This window comes from Cupressus sempervirens, chromosome 3 (assembly GCF_028749045.1).
Source record: "Cupressus sempervirens isolate cs-2001-9-10 chromosome 3, ASM2874904v1, whole genome shotgun sequence".
In the NCBI taxonomy this organism is placed as follows: Eukaryota; Viridiplantae; Streptophyta; class Pinopsida; order Cupressales; family Cupressaceae; genus Cupressus; species Cupressus sempervirens.
In genome coordinates this window covers 164,294,526-164,319,463 of record NC_143120.1, presented here as the reverse complement: position 1 = coordinate 164,319,463, position 24,938 = coordinate 164,294,526, and the positions used below count along the sequence as shown (strand labels likewise).

Sequence of the window (24,938 nt, the reverse complement as noted above, 5' to 3'; positions counted from 1 at the left end):
ATTCTAAGGTTATTTATTTATGGATTTCCTTATATTGTCATGGGTGCATTTAAACTTCCTTATGGTTGGGGTGTAATGTGGCTTTAAATGAGAGGGTTAGAGATGGATATAGTATGCTTTGTTTCCCTCTATTTGCCAGTTTTGTTAGAGTGGATACAATATGTTTTATTTCTTTTGTCAGCTAAATTTGGCTCTAAAAGTGCTTAGCCAAGCCATTTTATTTACTGCATATGTGTAGATATGTTGTTAAATTATTTTCCTTGTTACATCCTGTAATTAAGCTACGTAGACTTATGTGGAAAGTAGTATGTTTCACGATAGCACTGGATCCATCTGATCCTCTTGTTCTGAGCTGCAAGGCTTCTTGTGCCAGGGTCGAGTGTCCTTCATGTTAGAAAGGACCTTGATGGAACTGAACACTCTATGGATGACATGGTCTAATTGCTTAATTAATATGTCATATTGTTATCTTGATTTTGGATTATAACATGGATAACTACCTATAAATCATGATTATATTTTAATTACAAATCATGATTATAGTTTAATTACTTGAATGGTTGAATAGTTAACTAGAGTTTCATCTTTGATTTTCCTCATTTTGTGCACAACAATTGACGACGTGGCTTTGCTTAAGGACCTTACAAGAGCCAACTCCGAAATACCTATTATATTTCTTTTTAAAATAAGTATTAAATTTGTTATAATCGCGCTCAAAAATCCAGAAGAAGATGAAGCTACTAGAACTTTGCATGATAATTCCTATTGTGTAGAAGCTGCTCACGCTATTGCCGGTATAGACTTGTTTTTCACGATATATATATATTGCACAACGACGACATTCACAATTGAATTCACAATCTGCAAAAAATTCCTGCGTTTGGCGTTCTAAATTATTTTAACAGGTATAAACATATCTGCAATCTGGTTTATTTTCTTCTGCATGTTCATTTAAAGTTTTTAAAAAACTTTAGGCACTAATGTCTATTTGGATTTTTCTTCCAGATAAATGGCTCCCCCATTCGTGAAAGATCCTTTTTCGCCTATCTTGCCTTTCAGACTTGCCATTGATGAATCGATCACCGGGCAGGTAGATTGGTGGGAAACTTCCAGTGCCCATATATTCAAAGTCAATGCCCCTGGTAATTTATTTTTTTATATTTTCTGTCATTCTGCTGCTTTAAATATGCTCAGTATTGTATTTGATTATTTCAGTGAATTCACCAAATTATTTACGGCTTTATGTTTAAACTGTGTTATGTAAAGTTGTTTTGATTTTAGTTGAAGAGCACGAACATGTAGTAGTAGAATTGATTATCAATCAAAAAATAAAAATTCTGTTTTTTAGTGTTGAAAGAGCATTCTAGTTTTTAATTCGCTAAAAAATAAAAATGTACGGAGCTATATTTGTATTTGACGTACAAATGGATCACCCTAAAAATAATCGTAAGCATTGTAAATTGCAAATACATATTGTTTGGTAAGAGTTCAAGAAGCTTTTTCCTCAAAGAACAGTAAAATTACATATTAATTCAATTGTGTGTTGCAGAGAAAAACACCATATAAACGATGTTAATTCATTTGTTAAATCAGGTGTATTTATTTTCACAATTTTTGAGGTCCTCTATAGAAAAGACGCTCAATATCTTTCACATCGTCATTTTCTCTGTTTTTTCACTAGGAGGCCAACTCCTTTCTCATTCTAGTTGAGGACCAAATTGAGATCCCCTTAAGAATCTAGATTTTAGGTTTGGCAAAAATTATTTTATATAAGTCTAGAAAGTTTTCTTGTAACCGTTAGTGATGGTCACTGGAAGAGTCAGAGACAAGTGCCACAGAGAAACTTTGATCTAGTTAGCACGCAATAAGGACTCTTAGAGGACAAAATCTATAACCATCTATTTAGGATACCATCAGGTGCTCCTCCTGAAGAAAACATCAAACACTCACAGCTTGACCAAATTTTATTTATAATAGGTTTAACAAACGTAACGTCATCCTTTGTTTGTTAAACTAACACTATATTGCGATTCTCACTTATCAAAGGGATCTGTTAAACTCAAAGGCAACTACGACTGTCACTAAGACTTCTAATATTCTACGAGAGGGCTTTCATTGCTTAACTCTTATGGTTTCATTTTATATGATTTAATCAATTGTTACTCGCTACCTAAAGGCTAAAATATACTAGCTGTGATATGTTCAGCTGTCTCCTTGGAATTGACGTCCATATTTTTCTTTGTACCAGCTTTCAGGGTTGGGCTTTTTGGCAGGGAGAACGGGATATTGGAAGCTCATCCTTTTCAATTTCATTTTCCTTTCCCTGGAATTGAATGCTTCTTACATTAGATTGGTTGGCGGTAGGGAGGATCACTGTCTCTGTGTTTTGTTTTGATGGTGCTTCTTGCTTTGCTACTATTGTTTCTTTACACCAGCTTCCAGAGTTGGGCTTTTTGGCAGGGAGAATGGGATATTGTAAGCTCATCCTTTTCAATTTCATTTTCCTCTTCCTGGAATTGAATACTTCTTACATTAGGTTCGTTGGGGGTGGGGACGATCACTGTCTCTGTGTTTTGTTTCTATGGTGCTTCTTGCTTTGCTAATATTTTTTTTCTTTACACCAGCTTTCAGAGTTAGGGTTTTAAAGTTAAAGGGAAAACGGGATATTTGAAGCTTATCCCTTTCAACTTCATTTTCCTCTTCCTGGACTTGAATACTTCTTACATTAGGTTGGTTGGGGGCAGGGAGGATCATTGTCTCTGTGTTTTGTTTCTATGGTGCTTCTTGCTTTTCTACTATTGTTGTCTCTTTACACCAGCTTTCAGAGTTGGGCTTTTTGGCTGGGACAACGGGATATTGGATGCTCATCCTTTTTGATTTCCTTTTCCTCTTCCTGGAATTGAATGTGTCTTACATTAGGTTGGTTGGGGGTGGGGATGGCCATTCTCTCTTTGTTTTTTTACTTTTGTGCTTGCCGCTTTGCTACTATTGTTGTTTCTTCTTCTTTGATTTTATCTTCTTGCTTGAGTCCTGAAAGTTGGAAGATGATCTTTTTCTAAAGGTCTTAATTATGTAACTTGCTTTGAATTTTTTTTGTGTTTAACTTATTAGACCCTTCATTCTTTGATCCTATCGTGTTTGATTGCGTTGACCTTTTAGGGTAATCCCCACACAAAAGTAGCTGTATACTTTTCTGTACCCTTCTTGGGTGCGTGTATCCTCGTATGCGATACAACTAGAGTACAAGTTGGATACTGTACCTGTGCATGCCCAAAAGATATTGATTTTTTAACAGCGCTGAATACTATGTGATTTGATTTTTTAAAATTTGATGTAATTCTTCCCAAATTTAATTTGAAAAAGATTCATTATTGCAATTTTTTGCAGTTTTTTGGTCACCAAATGAGGACACATGAAATGTTTTTCTATAAATCTCCTCTAATAAGTTGGAAAATTGTGTTAAACACACGTGCATTTTTTATTAATGTCGTGTCTATCTGTGTCCATATTGAGGGTCTCAAAAAATGGGTGTCTCCATATTCAATATGTATCTGTATCCATTTCCATGCAATTTTGCCTCATTGAAATGGCCATGGTCATGACATGTATGACACTCAAATGGGATTTTCTCATAGTTTAGTTTTTGAGTGAGGACCACATCTTCTAGTCTTAGTCTAAGTTTATGGCCTTATGGCTTCACGGATACCTTTAACTAGGTCTAATTCCTAAAATCCAGTTATAGGATAGTTTCTCTATAGAGGTCCTGATCAAGTTGCTTAGATCCCAATCTTGTTAATATTATTGTGAGTTTTATTCCACTATAAAATGCAGAATCAAATGCTCAATGAAACACCAAACATTCAATACTCTCTTGATATAGGGTCATCTCTCATGGTAAGATTGCAAAGTAAGATCATGAAATGACTTTAAGGTTCCTTTAATCGTGGATGTTCACTTAGTGAAATAATGTGATTTTCTTGTAATCACTTGGGTGACTTACACTATTCATTCAATGGACATCATTTGCTTGCACTTCTAAAGGTTTCGCTTCACAACGAGTAATGAAAAATAGTTGGTCTTCCCATTCTCCTCTTCAATTCAAACTTGAACTTGAATTCTAAGTCCACCTACTTCTAACTATGAACTTAAGGAGTCATGGATGGACTTGGACTCTACTAGATGTAGCTTACTCAATGACTCCACCCACCTAGTGCAAGTTCTAAGGATATACTTAGATGGTTTTCAAATCAATATCTACCCTCTTCAATCCTATCACTTGATGCAAACTAAAGATTGAATACCAATTGAAGTTGAGTACTTTCACTAACTCACCACACAAGGCACTCCTACCATCGACAAGAGGCTAATGATGTAGTTTATATTCGAATCGAGCAAGTACATCCATAATTCTTTCATCCAACAAAACTACTCCTAAATATGATGAAATGAAATTTAAAGCTAAGTGAGGAAATAAGGATCATTATGCAATAATGCAAACTTGATGCACGAGCATCTTGGGTTCTTGGGTAATCTTGCATTCTAGCAGGGTGGTTGGTGAGTGCTCCCATGGAATCATTCACCCATTCTACCTTGTGTCAAAACTTGATCACAACAATTTGTCATGCAATACACAACAATAAAAAGTAGAGTAAATTTGGCATTTAATTGGTAATAATTCTCCAACAGCCTTGGTTTACAAATGAGAGGGTTGGGGATTTATATAGGAGCCCCAATTACAGTGAACTACCAAGATTGATTCGAAACTAGTGACTTAGATTAATCCATTACAAGCTCTAATTAGGGGAACCAAAAATAGCCAATAGAAACGAAACACCACAAAATAAGCCAGTGAAAAGAATTCAATGACTTGAGGACCAATAAGAAACAAGGAAGCCACCTAGTCATTAGCCAAGATATCATCCAAGATGTATACTCCTTTCTTCTTCTACCTTTTAGCAAAACCAATGAACTTGAACAAAATTTCACTAAGTTCCTCCATTTCAATACTAGGAAGCTTGTTATGTTGTGACTCTATGACCTCTAACTTCTCCATGTAATCTTTATCTTAATTCCACCTCCTTATTCTTTGGAATTTGTTATCATTCTTGTACTTCTTTCTCTTGGATGGGTGGACTTCACAATGCTTGAACTCTTGATATTTCCACCTTCATCGTTTGGAATTCTTCTTTTTCATCTTCATCTTCGGGTTTGATCCTTGGAGCAATCCCTTGAATGCATTAACATCTTCCATGGCATATTAAATCCATTTCCTTGCACAACTTGATCATCATTAGGATGACTTCCTTGATGAGAATCTTATCCTTGAATTCTTTCTTGCCCTCAACCTCAGACCTTCCTTTATGTCCTTGTCCATGCTCCTATGCTAACTTTGCTGGTAGATCCTTGAATATTCCTTGGTGTACTTGTTTGATCCTTACAGAAAAGTGATGTAAATAGAGATAAGTTGATCTCATTGTAAGATAGTCTTTGTTCTTCAAACATTTAAGGTTTTAACCAAGTGTAAAGTTGACTTGCATTGGGACACATGAATGCCTATGAATTGAATCCTTGAACTTGTCCATGGACCTCTTTAAATCCGAACTTGTCCCATGTTCTTGACTAGTGAGGGTTTGGTCTTGGGATAATTCCTTCAGTTTGATCCTTGAATTTTCTTTCCTTTGTTCCACTTTCGAAGTGCATTATCTAGAAGTATTTTCCTTTGAACTCAAATGCTTTGGACTTGTCCCCTTTCATTGCGTTCCTTGGCCTTGTTCTTGAACTTGTGTTTCACTTTGCTCCATTCTCTTGGTTGTGGCTATCCTTGTTTTTGACCCAAACATGATTCTTGGTGGAAAGCTCCAACTCAGTATGGGCTTAAGGGACCTAAACAAAATAATAAAATTTAGATTTAAAATCTATCCATTAATCCATGAATTTTGTGGCCAAACTTAGTATTTCTTTCCAATGAAAGTAATAACTAAAATAATCATTTGGATAAGAATCCTAAGACAAAGTTAGATCAACACTTCAGAAAATGACAATTCTTTTTTAAGCAAGACCTTAATATATATTAATAAGCTGATTTGAAAAAGGCTCCCGGAGAAAAGAATCAGCAAAGAAAAACTCTGTTCTTCACCCAACCTATTACAAAGATTAGCATGAATGTTACATCTGCATCAAAAAATATTAGAAGCCACCTGAAAAGATGTTCCTACCTTTACATGGTATTCAAATAGAATATCTAGAACAATCCATAAGATAATTGCTTACAAAATTGGAACCATATAAGTTCAGACCCAAGACACAAAAATTATTTTTGATAGACCCATACAAAGTAGCCCCAATAATTACAAAATAATCTAATTATAATACGAAATTCAAAATGATGCTTCCCAGTAACCAATAATCAAAATCATCATACTGCCCACAGGGAGACTGATAAACAGAGAAAATTCAAAATACCATCATTCCGAATAATACTGGCAAAAGTAGTTGTGCTGAAACTAATGAGTGAAGAGCATATGAGCTATATGGCACAATGAAAATCACCAAAAAGGCCAGTTAAAGATCATTGAAATAGAGAATGTCGATACCCAGAGCATTTAAGCGTTATTGTCCACCATGGCAGCCAAACTGTCAAAAGACAAAAACGTGTCTTCCATCCAAAAATAATTAACATACCGCAAAGAGGTTTGCTACGAAAACCCAAAATCGAACCAATAACACATAATCAAAATTTGCTTGTCCTTAGGAGAGTGAAAACCACCCAGATGCAGAGGAGGTACATTGATAAACAGGGAATTCCAAGCCAAATCCGCCGCTTGCTAGCCAACATCCTGATTAGAAGAGCCTCCAATGAAGACATTGAAACCTTGAGAAGGAGAAGCACATATACGTCCCAATAGGAGCATGGATGAATTTCACTAGAACAAATCCCATCGTCATGATAACAAAATTTCTGATCCTCTGAAGATAAGTCTGCAACATACCTCCGTTGTGGAGATTTGGCTTAAAGTTTAGTGTTTCTTGCACAAGAGTAGGCCCTTACCACTCGACAATGGCCCTTAGGATGAATTTTAAAGTTGTTGAATTATGGGGATTTTTTTCCCAAAATTGCCCCTGTTTTGGTGCTCAGACCTTAGACCTGCAACTTTCTCCTCAGACCCTAGAATGACCTCAGGTGATGCTACAAGGTCTGTAACATAGCTAGGGTCAGATTATAATCAAAGGACACACTCAGATCCAAGCTATTTCTTTTATGACAGTCCTCAGACTTTTGTATGTATTTAACTGACCAGAGCCCTCCAATGCGTCAAACTAGCTGCAAAATGTGTGTTTTGAATGGGGATTAATCTCCAAACAAGAGCTTGAGGCTTTGGGTACTTAAAGAATTTTGTAAAAAAGAATTGCCCAATTCTGAAGCATATTCAAATTTAAACCTGCAAATGCTTAGTTTCAGACTTCCAGTCTCTGAAAAAGGTGTGCCAAGGATGGAAAATCAGTCTTGGAACAACAACATGTCAACTTCAAGCACTAATGAATTTCCATGATTTTCAAAGGAAAATCGTCTAGCCTCATATAGTCTGTAGATTTGGTCTGCAACTTGGTTTTGGTTTTCCAATGATCTTCAATATCTTAGAAAATACCCTCTACAAGTCTTCAATCATAGCTGGATAAGTTTACAAGGTGGAGTGAATACCCCAAGTTTGGCACAAAATTGTTTCTATGGAGGTCATCTTCAGATTTCAATGTGCACACGCTAGCACTTTCAGTGCTTACCTCAGACTTGCAGCAATGTCAAGCCTTCATTCAATGGCATTGTATTTCGTCCTTCACCCAAGCTTCAGTCACATACAGCTGGGTTGATCTCTTACTTGGCCTTTTGCTTCAGACTTCAGCTGTTTCGTCTTTGTCTCGCATAAATCCTTGAGAATTTCTTTGCTTAGTTGCTGGCCTTCTAAAGGGGTTTAACTTGTTGATTTAACACCCACAAGCAATGTGGGATATAAGTTTAATATCCTTCTAGAAGCTTCTCACTTTACTTTATTAATATCTTATTATTTACTTTTTTTATTTCTAAAAAATGTCATAATTGAGAAAATCGACAAGGACTTCCAAAAATTTGACTAGTTCACACTTATCTCTCCGAACACATTATCCATGGATTAAAATGCCACATCCACACTCTAATTTCATCCATGCAAAGTGGGATAAACGACTAGGGTATGGATAAACTCATTTCCATACTTGTTGTCACCACAAGGGAAAGTTGACTCTAGTATGGATATCTTTGACGCTTAGAAACTTTTTCGCATATTAGCTCTCAAAGGGGAGAAATTCAACCTTAGTTCAGATAATTCTTGCACCTGAAAAAATTTCATTCTCCATACTTCCCTTTAGGAAAAAACAAGTCATGTTTGAACACTTGCAACACTTCTAGTCCGAACAAAGACTTGGCCCAAAGGAGATCTTAGTTTGAAGGAAGACTTAGCCTGAAGGAGATCTTGGCCCGAAGGAGAACTTTGTTGAACGGAAGGTTCAGTCTAAAGGAGATCTCAACCCAAAGGAAGACTCAGTTCGAAGGAGATCTTGGTCCCAAGGAGATCTCGACCCTTAGGAAGACTCAGCCCAAAGGAGAGAAATTTTGTTGTTAACTATGGCCTCCAAGGGGAAAATGAGCCATGCTTGGACAAGTTTGACACTTCGAAAAGTTTTCAGTTTCCTAACTCATTCCAAGGTCAAAAAAAGACCCTTGTCTGGACAACTTCTAGACATGGAAAAATTTCATATTGACCCTTGGGGGAAAATCGACCCCTATCTAGATTCACTTCCACCAAAATTATCAAGCAAATATCATCCAAAGTGGTGGAAATTCAAAGTATGCCTAGGTTTTGTCCCCAACACTTGTAATTGTTTTTCGGAAAAGACCATTTAAAGTGGGGAATTTCATGCCAATTCAGATTTTGATCAAAATATGAAGGGAAATTTATTGTGAGTCTAGATTTCCTTTATTTTTATAAAGAAAAATTGAACCATAGGAGTTTGGCTATGTTAAGTGTGGAAAATCAAATTTTATAAGGATTTTAAGGCCCTGATGCATGGAACATGTCTTTATATGAAATTTCAGACTAATTGACTAGTCAAAATTTAATTACAATTAGGATTTTACCTTCAACCTATTACAACATGACTCCAACAAACTTCAATTAACATCCCCACTTTAAAAAAAACGACTTGACCACTTGATTTCTCTGTCAGCCCAGTCTTTTAAAACTCTAAACTGCCAAACTTAATGCGAAAATCTACCTAGTCTAACAACTACAAGAAAAACCGAGCTGCTCATATGCAACGGGGTGCTGCCGTGAAAACCTCACGACAGTCACAAATGGCTTGGACTTCTTCATGTTAGATATGTAAGTAAGAGGAAAGGGAAGCTGTTCTACACTAAAACTTTAGATGCAGTCTCTTCAAGAGTGTTGCACTTGTTAATGTTTAGCGTTAGAAGAAGCAAAACATGGATTACTTGATATACTGAAAATCACTGCTGATTCCATAAATCACATGGATATAAGCATATATATATATATATATATATATATATATATATATATATATATATATATATATGCCTACGTCCTTGTATTATTATATGGATTATCGGCAATATTGTGATCAAGTTTCATTGATTATTGGCAGCCTTCATTATGATCAGCCTCCTTTATTATTGGGAGACAACTCATTGTTGTGCCATGTTATATTGTTGTTATCAGGCACATATATATCAAGGTTGTTTGTTATCGCTGTAAACGAACATGCTTCCGAAGAGGCATGTCTCTACGTGGCCCTTGGGCCATGTAGAGACATGACTCTTTGGAGTCATGTCCTCTACTCACATATATATATATGAGCACTCTGTGGCAGGGAAAGAAATCAATTCACGACATTCAAAGTACCTGCAATCGATAAATAATATTGTATAAACATTGCTCACTGTTGTTATTATTATTTCATTAGTTATACAACACTTCAGTTGTTACAGTTACAGTTTGAAGAAGGAAGATAATACTGCGATCGCTGCCAAAGGAAAAGTAAATACATTTTGCACTATTCAAGTAAGATATTCTCTGCAAGCATTTATTTTGTAATTATTTTATCTATCAGAGATCCACAATAATTAACATGGTATCAGAGTTATACTGATAGGAAAACTTTTGCAAAGTATTCATTCTAATCTAAATTTCAAAAGTTAAAGAAAGAGGTTTTAAAATCAAAGCTTTAAAATGGTGAGTCACGTAAGAATAGAAGATAGGCTAGATGGAGCATCAAACTTCTCATTTTGGAAAATCAGATTATTAATAGTGCTAAGAGAAATGGAATTAGAAAAATACATTGAATCAAATTTAGACATGCCTGAAAGTGAATTTGAGAAAGTAACATTGAAAAGGCATAATAATAAAGCAATGAGGATCATTATAGATTCAGTAAAGGATCATATACTTCCATCTATAGCTAATCTTCAAACTGCATTTGAAATGTTCTTCTCCATTCAAAATACATTTGAAATCAACAATACAAGTAGATTATTAACTTTAAAACAAGATCTACTTTATATAAAGATGAAAAGTGGAGAATCCATAATATTTTTAAAGAATTACTGAATTAAAGGATCAACTTGCAACTATGAAAAACCAAGTGGATGATAAGGAACTAAGCATGATTGCTTTTAGAGGTCTTCCTCTGTCATGGGAAACCTTCATTTGAGGTTTAAGTTCATGATCCAAACTTTCAAAATTTGATCAACTAAAAAATGAATGCACTCAAGAGGAGTCTAGAATAGCTTCCAAAGGACTAAGTTCAAATCAAGAGGGAGACATCCAAGCACTATACACCAAATCAAATAAGAAAATAAAGTTTAAGAATAACAAGAACGATTTCAACAAAAATCACAAATCTCACAAACAACGTGACTGGTCCAAAGTTAGATGTTTTAAATGTGATAAGCTTGGTCACTCTTATTATGTATGTCCAGAAAGGCAGAAAATTCAAACAGCTTTAGCAGAAGTTAAAGAAGAAAATGTTGAGAAAGTGGATAAAGAAAATTATGCATGTCTCGTAGCCCTCTCAAGCGAATTAAACACTAATCACAATACTTGGATCATAGATAGTGGAGCTTCTCATCACATCACCGGATTTAAGGATAAGTTTGAGACCTTCTCAAAACATGAATCAGAAGAAGTAACCATTGGAGATAATTCTTCTCACCCTATTAAAGGAATTAGTTCTTGTTCTATACAACTGAATTCTAGAATCACACTTCAACTCAAGAATGTCCTATATGTATGAGGGATCAAAAGAAATTTTGTCTCCATCTCTGGACTTGTTGATCAAGGGTACAAAATTGCATTTCAGGGGAAGATAGAGTTCTATTTTGGCCTAAGAACTCAATTATTAAGAAAGCCATCTCCATTAGAGTCAGAGATGGAAGTTTTTATAAGCTTTGTAATAACCAAAATCCTAATTTAAACTTAACCCTTAGTAATGATAAGTCAAATTCCTTTGAAATTTGGCATAGGAGACTAGATCATCTTAACTTTCGAGCCTTATCATCTACAGGGAAAATTTTAAAAGGTCTACCTAATCTGAAAGTAGATCATTCAAGTATTTGTAAAGGGTGTGCATTAGGTAAAAATACTAAACATTCCTTCCCCAAAAGTGATCATAAATCTAAATCCATTCTTGAATTGATCCATACAGATCTTTGTGGTTCTATGTCAGCTCCCTCTCTTAATGGGTGTCTTTACTATATAATTTTCATTGATTACTACTCTAGGAGAACTTGGATCTATTTTCTGAAACAAAATGAGTCATCTAAGGTCTTATCCAAGTTTAAAGCCTTAGTTGAAAATCAATCAGGTCAAAAGATCAAAACCCTAAGGTCTGACAATGGCGGTGAATACATATTTGATATCTTTAAAAAATTCTGTATTTCTGTCGGGATTAAGAGGGAGTTTTCTGTACCTTATAATCCTCAAGAGAATGGAATAGTTGAAAGGAAAAATAGATCTATCGTTTCAGTCAAAGCCATGTTACATGATCAAAATCTTCATTACTTATTTTGGGCTGAAGCATCTAATATTGCATTCTACATACAAAATCAATGCCCTCACTCCATATTAGAAAATACCACCCCAGAAGAAGTATTTACAAGCATTAAATCAGATTTAAGCCACTTGAGAATATATCCAATCTATATTCACATACCAAAAGAGAAAAGAATGAAATTGGAGCCTTTCAAGAAAAAGGGAATATTCATTGGATATAGTGAAACTACAAAAGCATATAGGGTCTACATTCCTGGGCAAAGGACAATTGAAATTAGCAGAGATGTAATATTTGAAGAAGACATAGCCTTTAAAATTTCTAGTGATAGTGATGAATCTATTTCTGAAGAAGATCAACCTACAAAAATTGAGAGGGAGGATGATTCTGACTTCACTTCTATGTTTAATCATATAGAATCTGAAAACATCAACAATAACAATAAAAAGAGACCTCTTTGCGCTAGAAAAATGTTGGAAGAAAATCAAGTTGAACCAGATGAAGTAATTCAGGAAAGCAAAAAGACCAGAAATCAATCTTGTTATGTTGCATTACTATCTGAACCCATAAAATCTGAACCTACTAATGTTGAAGAAGCATTTTCACATCAATCATGGAAGGAAGCAATGATTGAGAAATATAACTCTATATTGAAGAATGACGTATGGGATGTTGTACTAGGACCTAAGAACGAATCAGTTGTCTCTTCCAAATGGTTATTCAAGATTAAACATGCTTCAGATGGTAGTATTGAAAAATACAAGGCAAGATTTGTAGCCCGAGGTTTCTCTCAGAAAGAAGGTATTGATTATGGAGAAAGCTTTGCCCCTGTTGCCAGGTACACTTCAGTCAGAACAATCCTAGCATTTGTAGCATCTAAAGGATGGAAAGTACATCAGATAGATATCAAAACAACATTTCTCAATGGCAAAATTGAAGGAGTTTACATTGAACAACTAGAAGGGTTCAATATTTATGATAGCAAGACTCATGTTTGTAAATTAAAGAAAGCACTTTATGGACTCAAATAGGCTCCTAGAGCTTGGTATGAAAGAATAGATAATCACCTATTGAAATTAGGATATGCCAAAAATGAAGCTGACCCAAATTTGTACTTCAAAATTGAAAGTGATGATATGATTATTCTTGTATTATATGTTGATGATTTGCTAATTATAGGTGAAGAACATCTCATAAAGAAATGTAAGCAAGAACTCACTGCAAAATTTGAAATGAAAGACTTAGGGTTACTTCATTGCTTTCTGGGATTATAAGTCTAGCAACAAGACAACTGTATTATACTAAATTAGGGAAAATATACAATTGATATCTTAACTAAATTTGGAATGATGGAATGTAAACCGGCTGCTACTCTTATGGAAATAAATTTACACAAATTAAAAGATGATATGAACAAATTTGAGGTTGCAAATCCTACTTACTATAGACAAATTATTGGACCCTTGATGTATTTGGTCAATACTCGTCCTGACATATGCTATGCAACTCACACCTTGAGTTAGTTTATGTGTGCTCCTAAGAAGATATATTAACATGCAGCTAAATACATATTGAGATATCTAAAGGGTACTATTGGAATGGGAATCAAATATGACAAAGTCAATGTTGAACTACTTAGATATTCAGATTCTGATTGGGCTGGAAGCTCTGTTGAGCAGGAGAGTACTTCAGGATATTGATTCAGTCTTGGATCTGGTATGATTTCTTGGTCTAGTTGGAAAGAAACTTTAGTAGCATTGAGTTCCATCGAAGCTGAATACATTGCGTCTTCCTTGGGTGCTAGAGAAGTAGTATGGCTACGAAAGTTGCTATCAGATCCTTTCAAAAGACATTTGAAGCCCATTGTGATTTATTGTGATAATCAAAGTTGTATTAAGCTTTCTTCTAATTCAGTATTTCACAACTACTCCAAACATATTGAAATTCCATTTCATTATATCAGAGATATGGTGAATTGAGGAGTTATTCAATTGGAATACATATATACAAATGAGCAAACAGTTGATATCCTTACTAAGCCTCTTGCTAAAGTGAAACTAAAATTCTTCAGAGAAAAACTTGGTATGATTAATTGTAATGATAAATTTTTGAAATAAAATATTTATTTCATTTAAGTTTATGCTTCTATTGGTTACTTAGTAGCATTTTATATGTAATGAAAGGTGACGATCTTTCATGGACATATTTATTTGAAGGAAATTATTTACAAGGTGACGATCTTGTAAATAATAAACCTGTGTGTATTATATGAGCATCTCTAGACATTGCTTAAGTGCAAGTAGAGATTATATGTGCATCTCTAGACATTGCTTAAGTGCAAGTAGAAACTATGAGTGTATCATGGACATCTCTAGACATTGCTTAAGTGCAAGTAGAGATCATTTACTGTTCATATTGTGTTGATTATATGATGATTTTGACTTATTGATGTTTTACTTCTCCCTTTCTAAAGAGGAAGTGTTAATGTTTAGCGTCAAAAGAAGCAAAACATGGATTACTTGATATATTGAAAATCACAGCTGATTCCATAAATCACATGGATATAAGCGTATATATATATATATATATATATATATATATATATATATATATATATATATATGTATGTATTTATGTATGCATGTATATATATTAATATACATATACATATATATATGCCTACGTCCTTGTAATATTATATGGATAATTGGCATTACTGTGGTCAAGTTTCATTGATTGGGCTCCTTTATTATCGAGAGACAACTCATTATCATGCCGTGTTATATTGTTGTTATCGGGCACATATATATTAAGGTTGTTTGTTATTGTTGTATATATGTGAGCAGAGGACATGACTCCGAAGAGGCATGTCTCTACATGGCCCTTGGGCCACGTAGAGATATGACTCTTCAGAGTCATGTCCTCTCCTCACATATATATATGAGCACTCTGCCGCAGGGAAAGCAATCAATTCATGGCATTCAAAGTACCTGCAGTCAATAAATAATATTGTATAAACATTGCTCACTGTTATTATTATTTCATTAGTTATACAACACTTCAGTTGTTACAGTTACAGTTTGAAGAAGATAATACCGTGATCGCTGCCAAAAGAAAAGTAAATACATTCTGGATTATTCAAGTAAGATATTCTCTGCAAGCATTTATTTTGTAATTGTTTTATCTATCAAAGATCCACAATAATTAACAGCAGTGAAGATAAGATCCTATTGAGGCAAGAGTTTGTGCAAAGAACCAGAGTGCATTTCCAAACAAAAGATCTTTGTCCTCTTCATTAATGAAAGTTGCCTCAAAGACCCTTCTAACTGACACATCAATCTCAATTGAGCCAAAGTGCCTTGGGTGCCATCCTTATCAGTCCACTATGGAGATACTTTAGAGATGGCCATGCACCAATGAATGTCCACCCAAAACTAGTTCAAAGAGGTTAATAGGTAGATTGACAGGTGGTTCAAGGGAATTTCTATTGTAGGGACCTCCTACCATCTCTATATAATTTGGAGGTCTGCTCCTTTTACAAGTTCTTTGGAGGCTTGAAGACCTGAAATTTTTTATTCTGGATCTAGTTTCATTTTGAATGCAATGGAATACATCCCTGAGATGTGAAGGGCTATGAGGATGTCAAGTTGTTAAGACAAGAAGGAGAAAGCAGCTAGAGGAAGCTAGGGTATTACTTTTGTCACTTCACACACCATCTGCCACAGGGAAATCATGCTTTCTATAATTATTTGAAGCTTCCAATGCTATTTCCAAGAGTTCTTAGAAGTTTCTTTGGTTTCTGTTAGTGCTGAGTACCAATACTACACCCTTTTCTTAAGAACTTTGCCCCAAGTTTTATTGACCTAGCTGTTCCAAGTCTTGCTTTTGGTGCCAAGGTTTTTGAGTACCCATTTCTTTGTGAGGTGCTAGATAGCTAATTTACCTAGTGATTAGAAAATTTACCAGCCTAACACCATTTCCTTAAGGCAAGCCAGAAAACACAATATGTTCCCCAATCACATGCTTTCCTGTTCCCAACTTTTTGACCTACTTGTCCCAGGGATTTTCTATGTAGCCATTAGACTTCTTTCTCAAAATTTCAGAGTACATGGTTTCCTTTTTATGGTTCAATAATATCTAAAGACTTTCAAATATGATCAATCAATAATTTAGTCATCGGCAACATAGGTTCATTTTGTGTGACTAGAAATGGGCGAGCGAAATCCTATGTTACATAGGGATCGTTTCCAGCCCTAAGCCTTGAGTTTTGGAAATTGTCTCCATTTCGGGGACTTGGGAACTGCTGGAAACGTTTCTGTCCCCACCCAAGCAAGAAAATTGGAACCCGTCCCCGAAACTTCAGAAATGATCAGTGCATTTCCAGATGGTGTTGATCGTCCTGGGGACTCCATAGTTGTTTCACATCCGTCTTGGGGACTGCTTGAAGTTTCCAATTTAAAAAATAAATCAACTTAAGAAAACATTAATAAATGGTGATTTTCAGCCCATTCGCTGGCCCCACTTTAAAATAATAAAATATGTTAATATAGCCCATGTTGAAACATTTTTTTTGGAAGCCATTACAAACTTAGCGTCCAACTATGACTGAAAATTAAAACTTAAACTTTTGTTCAACAAACCAGACTTGAAAATGATTGTAAATCCGACTTCTATTTGATATGCAGATTGCAGATCTGGAAATGATTGTTGTTAGGTTGAGGAATACTTAGATTGTTTTCAGCTTTGATAATGCTCTGATAGCAGCAATAATTGCCCAGAAATAAATTGTTGTAACTGATTACTACCCAAACAAGATGGCTGCTACCTCTCTAGGAAGATTGGGCAAAACAAATTTGGGTTTCCTCCAAAACCTGCAAGAAAGGGCTCTAAAGTCTAATCTATCGCAGATTGATTCTCTCATTTGATGTCATCCTATGTTCCAATTCTTAGACCATGATTCGATTTATTGCTATGTTCTATGCTGATTCGATGAATGAAATTGATAATTTTAAATTATGTTGCTATGATGAATGTGATAATGTTATGTAATTTTGATATTCATGAATATATATATATATATATATATATATATATATATATATATATATATATATATATATATATATATATATATATATATATATATATATATATAGCCGTCCCCTGCTGTCCCCTATTTCAGCCCAAAAAAAACCATCTTGGAAACCCGTTTCCTCATCCCCTCGTCCCCCCGTCCCAGAAACTTGGGGTAACATAGGTGAAATCGAAGTGGTTCTAGAATGGATTATATCTTATGGTTCCCTATATTTAATATTGTCATGGGGAATGTTTATACTGTGTTGTGTTTATATGGATTTATCTTTTAAGATTTTTTTTGGATACTATATGATAAAACCAAAGTAACGAGAACTGAAATTGGATAGGAATTGGAAAGGCCGAAACGAATCGTGAATCGGCCATGAATCAGAAGTGAATTGGCAAATTTTAAAAACCCTTGAAATTTGGTGATTAACTTATTTCATAAATCCTTTATCGCTGATTCAATTCACCGATTCACAAAAAATTGTTTGGCTTGAATTGAATTGCCAAATCGTGTGAATCGTTGTGATTCTTGGAACTATGGATAAAACAGACAGTTATTGCACTCACACACCCATTTTATTGCATCTTTATCCCTTTTTACTTTGTAGTCATTTTCCTGTTACTTTGGAGGCTTCTTGTTACTTCTAACCTTTGGCCATTCTTCCTTTTAACTACTGAGATTTCCTATGGCACCAATGAGCCATTTCTGGAAGGTCAGAAATACCGTTCCAGGAACCTTTAGAATTTTCTAGAGAATTGTCATAAACTCTTTGAAAAGTTTTATGAAAGTTTGTAATGCATCAGTCAGTCAACTTTTTTACCAGTTTTTGTTCCCAATGTTTCTGACTCCATGTCTAGGATTTTCTTATGCAATTTCTGTCCTTGCAATTTCACTAAGAAGTCTATTGGAAAATTTCTTCTGCTTTTTTATCTAACGGTTCCTCTGTTCCTGCTATTATACTCTTGTTGCCAAGTCTCGGAAGTGATTTTTTATTTATGTAGTTTAGGAAATTTGAAAAGTTTAATTTTACACATGGGGGGAATCATACAAGTCTTGTACTGATGCTATTACTGGCAGGTATTTTAGTTTCCTTTCTCATCTTGCTTGTTCTGATATTGTTGATTCTGGGTGCAACATAGGGAATCTGCAGCTTTCGCAGAGATTGAATTATTTAGGCAGTCTGATATTGCTATTAGACTATTAGTGACACCCTTATTAGTGTCCGATCTCATCTTACTTCATTTGGTTTAGGATCAGTGTGCATGGGGAAGATATTGGAGAATTCCCAAACTTGTCTGTTGGGTTCAGGATGTCATCATCTTAATTTTGTTCCGAGAATCCTTTCTGAGCCTTTGGATTTAGTGGACTATATGTCCAACGTATTTTAAGAATATTGAATGTTAGACACATGTTTTCTTGGATCTTCAAAATTATGTATCTAGATGACATGATATGTTCCAAGCTTGGGGTAACCTAAATTTTGCATTGTGTACTGGTCAAATTTTTTGGAATGACAGAAGAAATGAACCAGTGACACTGTAGATGGATGTGAAGAAGACTTGGTACCAAGGGTTCTGTAGAAATATAAAGTGCTCTCATGGGTGGCCATGGCTCTATTTCTGCATAATTAGTACAATACACGTGTATACAAATTTCCCCCTGTATTGGGAACACATGGGCTCTCCAATATGTTATATGCCTAGCCCATATTAATGGTATTATTTTCATAATGTGATTGGATTATGAACCGACTAACATGGATCATGCACAATATTTGGTACACTGAAGCATCAGAAGCAAAGGGTTACTGTAGTATTATTAAAGTTGAGATTATTTTAGAGTTTTATCATGACTTGTTTTTTCTCTCATGTTTTTTATTGAACAAAGCAAAACCTACAATAATAGAAAAATAAGCAGCATAAGAGGATCTGCTAGAGAGAATAAACAAACAGCTATTCAGAAGAACAGCATATACACTAGCCAAGAGTCTGAACCTAGCAGATACTACAGGATACATCAGCTGAACAGGAATTACATTTCAAATGTTAAGAGTTTGCGGAGCCACCTAGGACATTGGACATTTTTAGCATGAATTTGAACAACTGATATTTAATCTCTTCCAAAAGCTTTGTCTAGGTGGTCTTCATTTTTAGCTGAGAACATAAAGAAACAAATTTCAACGTAATTTCACCATAAAACTGTAGCATATCTTGTTAGAAATAGAAAATATTGAGGGTGGGGAGGGGGTGGGGGGTGTGAATCATTAACAAACTTATAACTTGCATATGAAAGTAAACTGATTATGTTGAACAGTAAACACAACCATAAAATAATGCCACACATAACACCATATTTTGTTGACTAGGGAAAACCCCGGTGGGATGGTACTCACAAGATGATCTATTAATCAAAAGTAGCGTGCAAAAGATATTGACCCTGTTAGGAGTTGTTATTATAATTACATAAAGTATGCAAGATGAGTCCACTGCCCAAACATGCAATATCCAATGACATTATTTAATACAAGAGATAAATACAAAAAGCCACTTACTGTTGCTGATATCTTCAATATCTGATTTTGCCTTTTGTTGCTCTTCACAAAAACTTGATCATAAATTCGCACTACCCTGATCTTACATCAGAGTTCGCATCTTAAACATATTGCATACTAATCACAAAAACCACACTTAACTTCGCATTCAAAACTTTTCCTTTATACCTTATATCTTTAATTTGTCAGCCTTCATTACTTCACACACTTGCCAAATTACAAAATTACTTCGCATTCAAAACTTTTCCTTTATACCTTATTTCTTTAATTTGTCAGCCTTCATTACTTTACACACTTGCCAAATTACAAAATTAACTCTTGCTATCTTAGGGTTAATTAACATCTAGGATGTCATGCTTAATTAGTTAAGTAATTATTTTGATAAACAAAATAATTCCTTAATATAAAATATTCGATTCCATGTCTTTTATCCTGTTCTGTCGGCTCAACACTGTCACCGTAAAACTGGAATATCTCTGTCTGTACTGACTGTACTGTCTTGCACTCATGCATACGTCATCTTGACATATTGTACTTTCTTCAGGTAAGTGTACACGTGCCAGAAATGTTTCTGTGAAGTGTGCTGACCAAAACAGTGCCTGTGCTGACAGATGAACTCTGTTGTACTTGGACAATTTTCTTTGTCACAAAACTTTATCTCCAAGATCTGCTTACTTAATCTTGACTATATGTCACCATAAATGACAACATTAACCTAGCCAAATTGCCAACATATCTACTTCCTGATAAGTAATATGATGAGAAAAAACAACTGAGCATCTACTTTTCCAAATATGTAATAAGATTGTCTGTCTTTACAACTGAGCATCTACACTTTTCCAAATATGTAATAAGATTGTCTGTCTTAATTGAATCAGCAACAATATTTTTGTTGAGCCCCAAACCCTAGACAGCTTCTCCATCCTAGCACATGGTCATTTGTTATCTTATTACCTGATGTTGAATATTGAGGGGGTGTTGCTTTTACGTGGCATTGTATATGATCTGTTCTTTTCTGCTGTATTGCTGTCATTTAGTGCAGTGAAAGCCCCAGTTATTTTTTTCCACTCACTATTGATACCTCTACATGAAAAGATTTAAGAAAATCACTACAGAAATAACACAGTTTGCTCCTGCTTATGCAGCTTATTTCATGCATGATTGGAACATTAGGTTTCTTTGTTCTACCAAGACAAATTTACTGCACCTGGGGATGTAGTTTACGGTTTCATTTTTCTCTCCAATTATGCTTTATGGTGGCAGTGTTATGTCAATCTTCTATCTTGAATTTGCAAGAACAGAACAGAGACCAATACTCCCAATATACTTTGTCAATTGCAGGGATGAACAAAGATGACATTAAGGTTCAGGTTGAAGATGGTCACATCATCCATATTAGTGGAGAAAAGATGAAAGAGGAAGACAAGCCGGAGGGCATTTGGCACTGCATGGAACGAGGTAAAGGAAGTTTCTCTAGGCAGTTCAGCTTGCCTGACAATGTGAAGATAGATCATATAAAGGCCCAAGTTGAAAATGGACTGTTGACTGTCATTGTTCCAAAGGACTCAAACCCTAAATCCAGATTGTGGAATATCACCATTTCTAGCAAGCTGTAATAGCAGAGACAGATTATCTTTCTGTGTATCGTCTTTTTATATGTCTTTAAAAGCTCTTCTTATCAATGATAAATAATCTAGCAGCACAAAAATAATAATTACTTTCTTGTCTATAAGATCTGTTGCGTCAACTAAGGAACTTCTAAGCTGTTTTGGTATATGGGTGTGAACTGAACAAGAGGAGAAGAATTCTGAATGCTGTTTCCTATAGGGATTATCGTATAAGCTGGCTACAGACTTCAATTATGAGTTAAAGATTATACTACCCAGTTCAGATTATCTAATTATTATGGCAGTTTTAAGAGTATGTTTCTAAATGTCTTGCAACTTAAGCCTGTATTGTGATGCTTATTTTGAACTGGAACGTGCAAACCGGAACACCCAATATACCAGGTTTCCTAATGGCAAAGCTTTTGGCGAGTGTGACAGAAAGGAATAGATATCCCTCAATCAAATTGTAACCATGTAAGAGGATGACCCAAATCTTAAAATTTGAAGCCTTTATTTTCAAATGTATTTGCTGCTTCTAGACTAGATTTTGTCAAGTTTTTGATACAACATATCGAAGAAAATTAGGAGAACGAAAATCAAATTTGATAATGGGTCAAGAGTGCGGACATGGAAAACAAAATGGCACCATTTAATTTAATCCAGCAGCAACTGTATTTGAATTTATGGATTGTGGAAATCTTTTAATGCTAACATTAATTGTATTAATAAATGTTAATTTTATTTTTTAAAGATGATACTTAACTTATTTGAACATCTGTCACAAATATTTATATAAGTTTCATGGAGAACGGAATTTAGCATAATTATTAACTAAGGGAGAGGACATTGTACTTGAAGAGTTTTTGTGGTTGTGATAGGAGTTGTTGACTTGATACTTACATTTGTTAACTTAATGTCCAATTTTATCTGACAACATTGGACCAAAATTTGTGATTTTAAAGTTGTTAGTACATTGATGACTACCCAAAATTGAATAAAATGTACCATTAGTTGTAAAAAGTAACAAGTGATGTAATGCCACATTAGTTCTGCATGTATGGGCACCTTTTTTGTATGACCATAGCCCTCACTTTTTGTTTGGGCTATTTTGGGCAACTTGGCAAATGACTACCCAAAACTGAATAAAATGTACCATTAGTTGTAAAAAGTAACAAGTGATGTAATGCCCCATTATTTGTGCATGTATTGGTACCTTTTTTGCACGACCATTGATCAGACTTTTTGTTTGGGTTATTTTGGGCAACTTGGCAAAAAGCACACTGATGTGGCATCATAATTGATGATGTCCACTTGAAACCTTAGTTAAAAGTGGACAACTTGCCAAATAAGTTGCTATAAAAAAGTGGGAGTGTTTTTGAAAATTTTAAAAAGCACTCTCCCCTATTCATAATATAATTTTGTTTTCCTAAATTATTTTAGTAATGATTTTAATTTATTGATGAACATTGTAATATAAATTTATAAGGAAATTGACTATTATATCCTAAAATGTTTTAAGAACTCGTTAAGAGGGCATTTATTGAACTCTAGTTTATTATCTTCCATGCATATGTTTATTTATTAGTGTTTTATAAATGACATCCTATATCTTTAATCATATATTCTATGTTGACCATTGAAATTGGTGTAAGGAAATAATTTACATTGTGATGTTAATATTACATTAATTTAATTAAATTTTAAATTTAAATTTTTTTCTTAGACATGGAATTAGATAAAATAATGTATTAAGGAGTGTTTAACATGTATTTGATAATTTTGTAAACATTTTAAGTGACATGTTTTAAATGAACAATCAATTTTGAAATTAGAAACATCCAATCAATTTTTTTAAAAAATTTTTTACTTTAAATTCACATTTTTTAATTATCATTTATGGGTTTTTAAATTTTAGTTTATTTTTAAAATTGATTTAGGTTTAATTTTTGAAATTGATTTAGGTTTAAGTTTTTTAATTATTTTAATTTATTTTTAATTTAAAGTAGTTAGTTTTTTTAGTTATTGATTTATAGTTTTCATAATTAATATTTATTGGAGTTATATTTTTTATTACTATTGTTTTTCTCTTATTAATTTTTTAAAATAGATTTTTTGGGTGAAAATTTTATTAAATGATTATTTTATTTATATATGATAATTTGAATATAAATAAATACTATTTCTTAGTCTGTTTAAAAGTTTTTAAAAAATATTATTCTAATTTAAATTAAAAAATTATAATATAATTTGTTCGCATGAGAATTTATTTTTAAAAATAAATATTTTATCAAAAATTTATAAACATTTCAAGCACAAAAAGTGTTGTTATAGCTTTAGTATTATGTGTAGAAACAAATTTGTAGAAACTCACGGTGCTTTTTACTATAGTTTCTTCATAGAACAACTTTGGTTGATTGTTACCATTGCTACCTCACAACATAGATGAAACAATAGCCAATTCATTTAGGTTGCCAAAAATGCTTTCAACGCATTGTCCCATAAGCCCCCTGTCAATATTGCATCACTTGCACCATTACCATTTTGATGTTTTCTTCTTGGTGACCTCTACTTTTGGGGAACCTACACCCTTGCCCTAGTGATTCTGGTAGTTTCTCCATGTCAACAATTTCTTCATCCAATTTTCTAATCATTAGAGCCAATTTTAGGGTCGTCCACTCTTTTTGTGCCTCCTTGAACCTTTGTTGTCTTTCTCCCACCTAAAACCTTTACACAAAAGGAGTAACTTTCATGTCAAATAATCTCAATGTAAGTTAGCTTGTCCATAAAATTCATTGCAATTCTTGGGACTGCTTGAGCTAAGAGGAGATTCAAATCTTCAAGGAAGGAACTCAATAGACACAATTGCAACCAACTCACCTAATTTTAGCTCCTAAGCTATTAAAATTGAGTAGATATAATATTTGTTTGATGTTTATCCTTGTTCATATTGGACATCACTTAGTAATATAAAAATACTATATGTTAACCTTGAATTGCATTGATGTGAGTTTTGTTCCACTACAATATGTAGAATCAAATACTTAATGTTTAAAGGAAAAACACCAAACACTCAATCGTCTCTTGATGTAAGCTTGCAAAGTAAGGTTATAGAATGACCTTCAATGTCCCTTTTTATTTATGGACTTCACTCGGTTTTATGATGTGATATGTTGGTTATCATAAAGGGTCATACGTTGTTTATTCAATGGATATCAACTCTTGTACTTCAAGATTTGGCTTTACAATGTGCAATGAAATATAATTTGACTTTTCCACTAACTCCAACTCAAACTTACTGCTACTGCTACCTCTAACTAGGAATGCAAGGAATCATGGATGATACAAATTCTATTAGATGTAATCTCACTGGTGGCTCCACCCACCTAGTGCAAGCTTCTAGGGATCACTGTAATGACTTTCTAATCATCTCATGTCCAACCCCATTAAATGGATGTAAACTAAAGATTGAATATCAATTGAAGGTAAGTGCATTCAACTATGGGCTTACCACTCAAGGCACCCTTACCATCAACAAGATGCTAGTGCCAGGATTTGTCGAGTCATTTGAGTGAGCATCCACCATGAACTCCATCTAATT

The 24,938-nt window shown here is 34.2% G+C and overlaps 1 protein-coding gene across 2 annotated transcripts; it reads left to right on the top strand.

Annotated features, from left to right (window-relative positions):
• The first annotated feature begins 709 nt into the window (after positions 1 to 709).
• LOC149565279 (15.7 kDa heat shock protein, peroxisomal-like) lies at positions 710 to 21,865 on the top strand. Of its 2 annotated transcripts, none has more exons than XM_089818820.1 (3): positions 710 to 905; positions 1,006 to 1,142; positions 21,075 to 21,865. In XM_089818820.1, the coding sequence occupies exons 2-3, from the start codon at positions 1,010 to 1,012 to the stop codon at positions 21,347 to 21,349; spliced, it is 408 nt and encodes a 135-aa protein (XP_089674946.1). In that variant the 5' UTR covers positions 710 to 905; positions 1,006 to 1,009; the 3' UTR covers positions 21,350 to 21,865. The 2 variants fall into 2 exon arrangements, with proteins under 2 accessions (XP_089674946.1, XP_089674945.1); XM_089818819.1 differs by having other exon boundaries at positions 860 to 905; positions 20,879 to 21,656.
• The last annotated feature ends 3,073 nt before the right edge of the window (positions 21,866 to 24,938 follow it).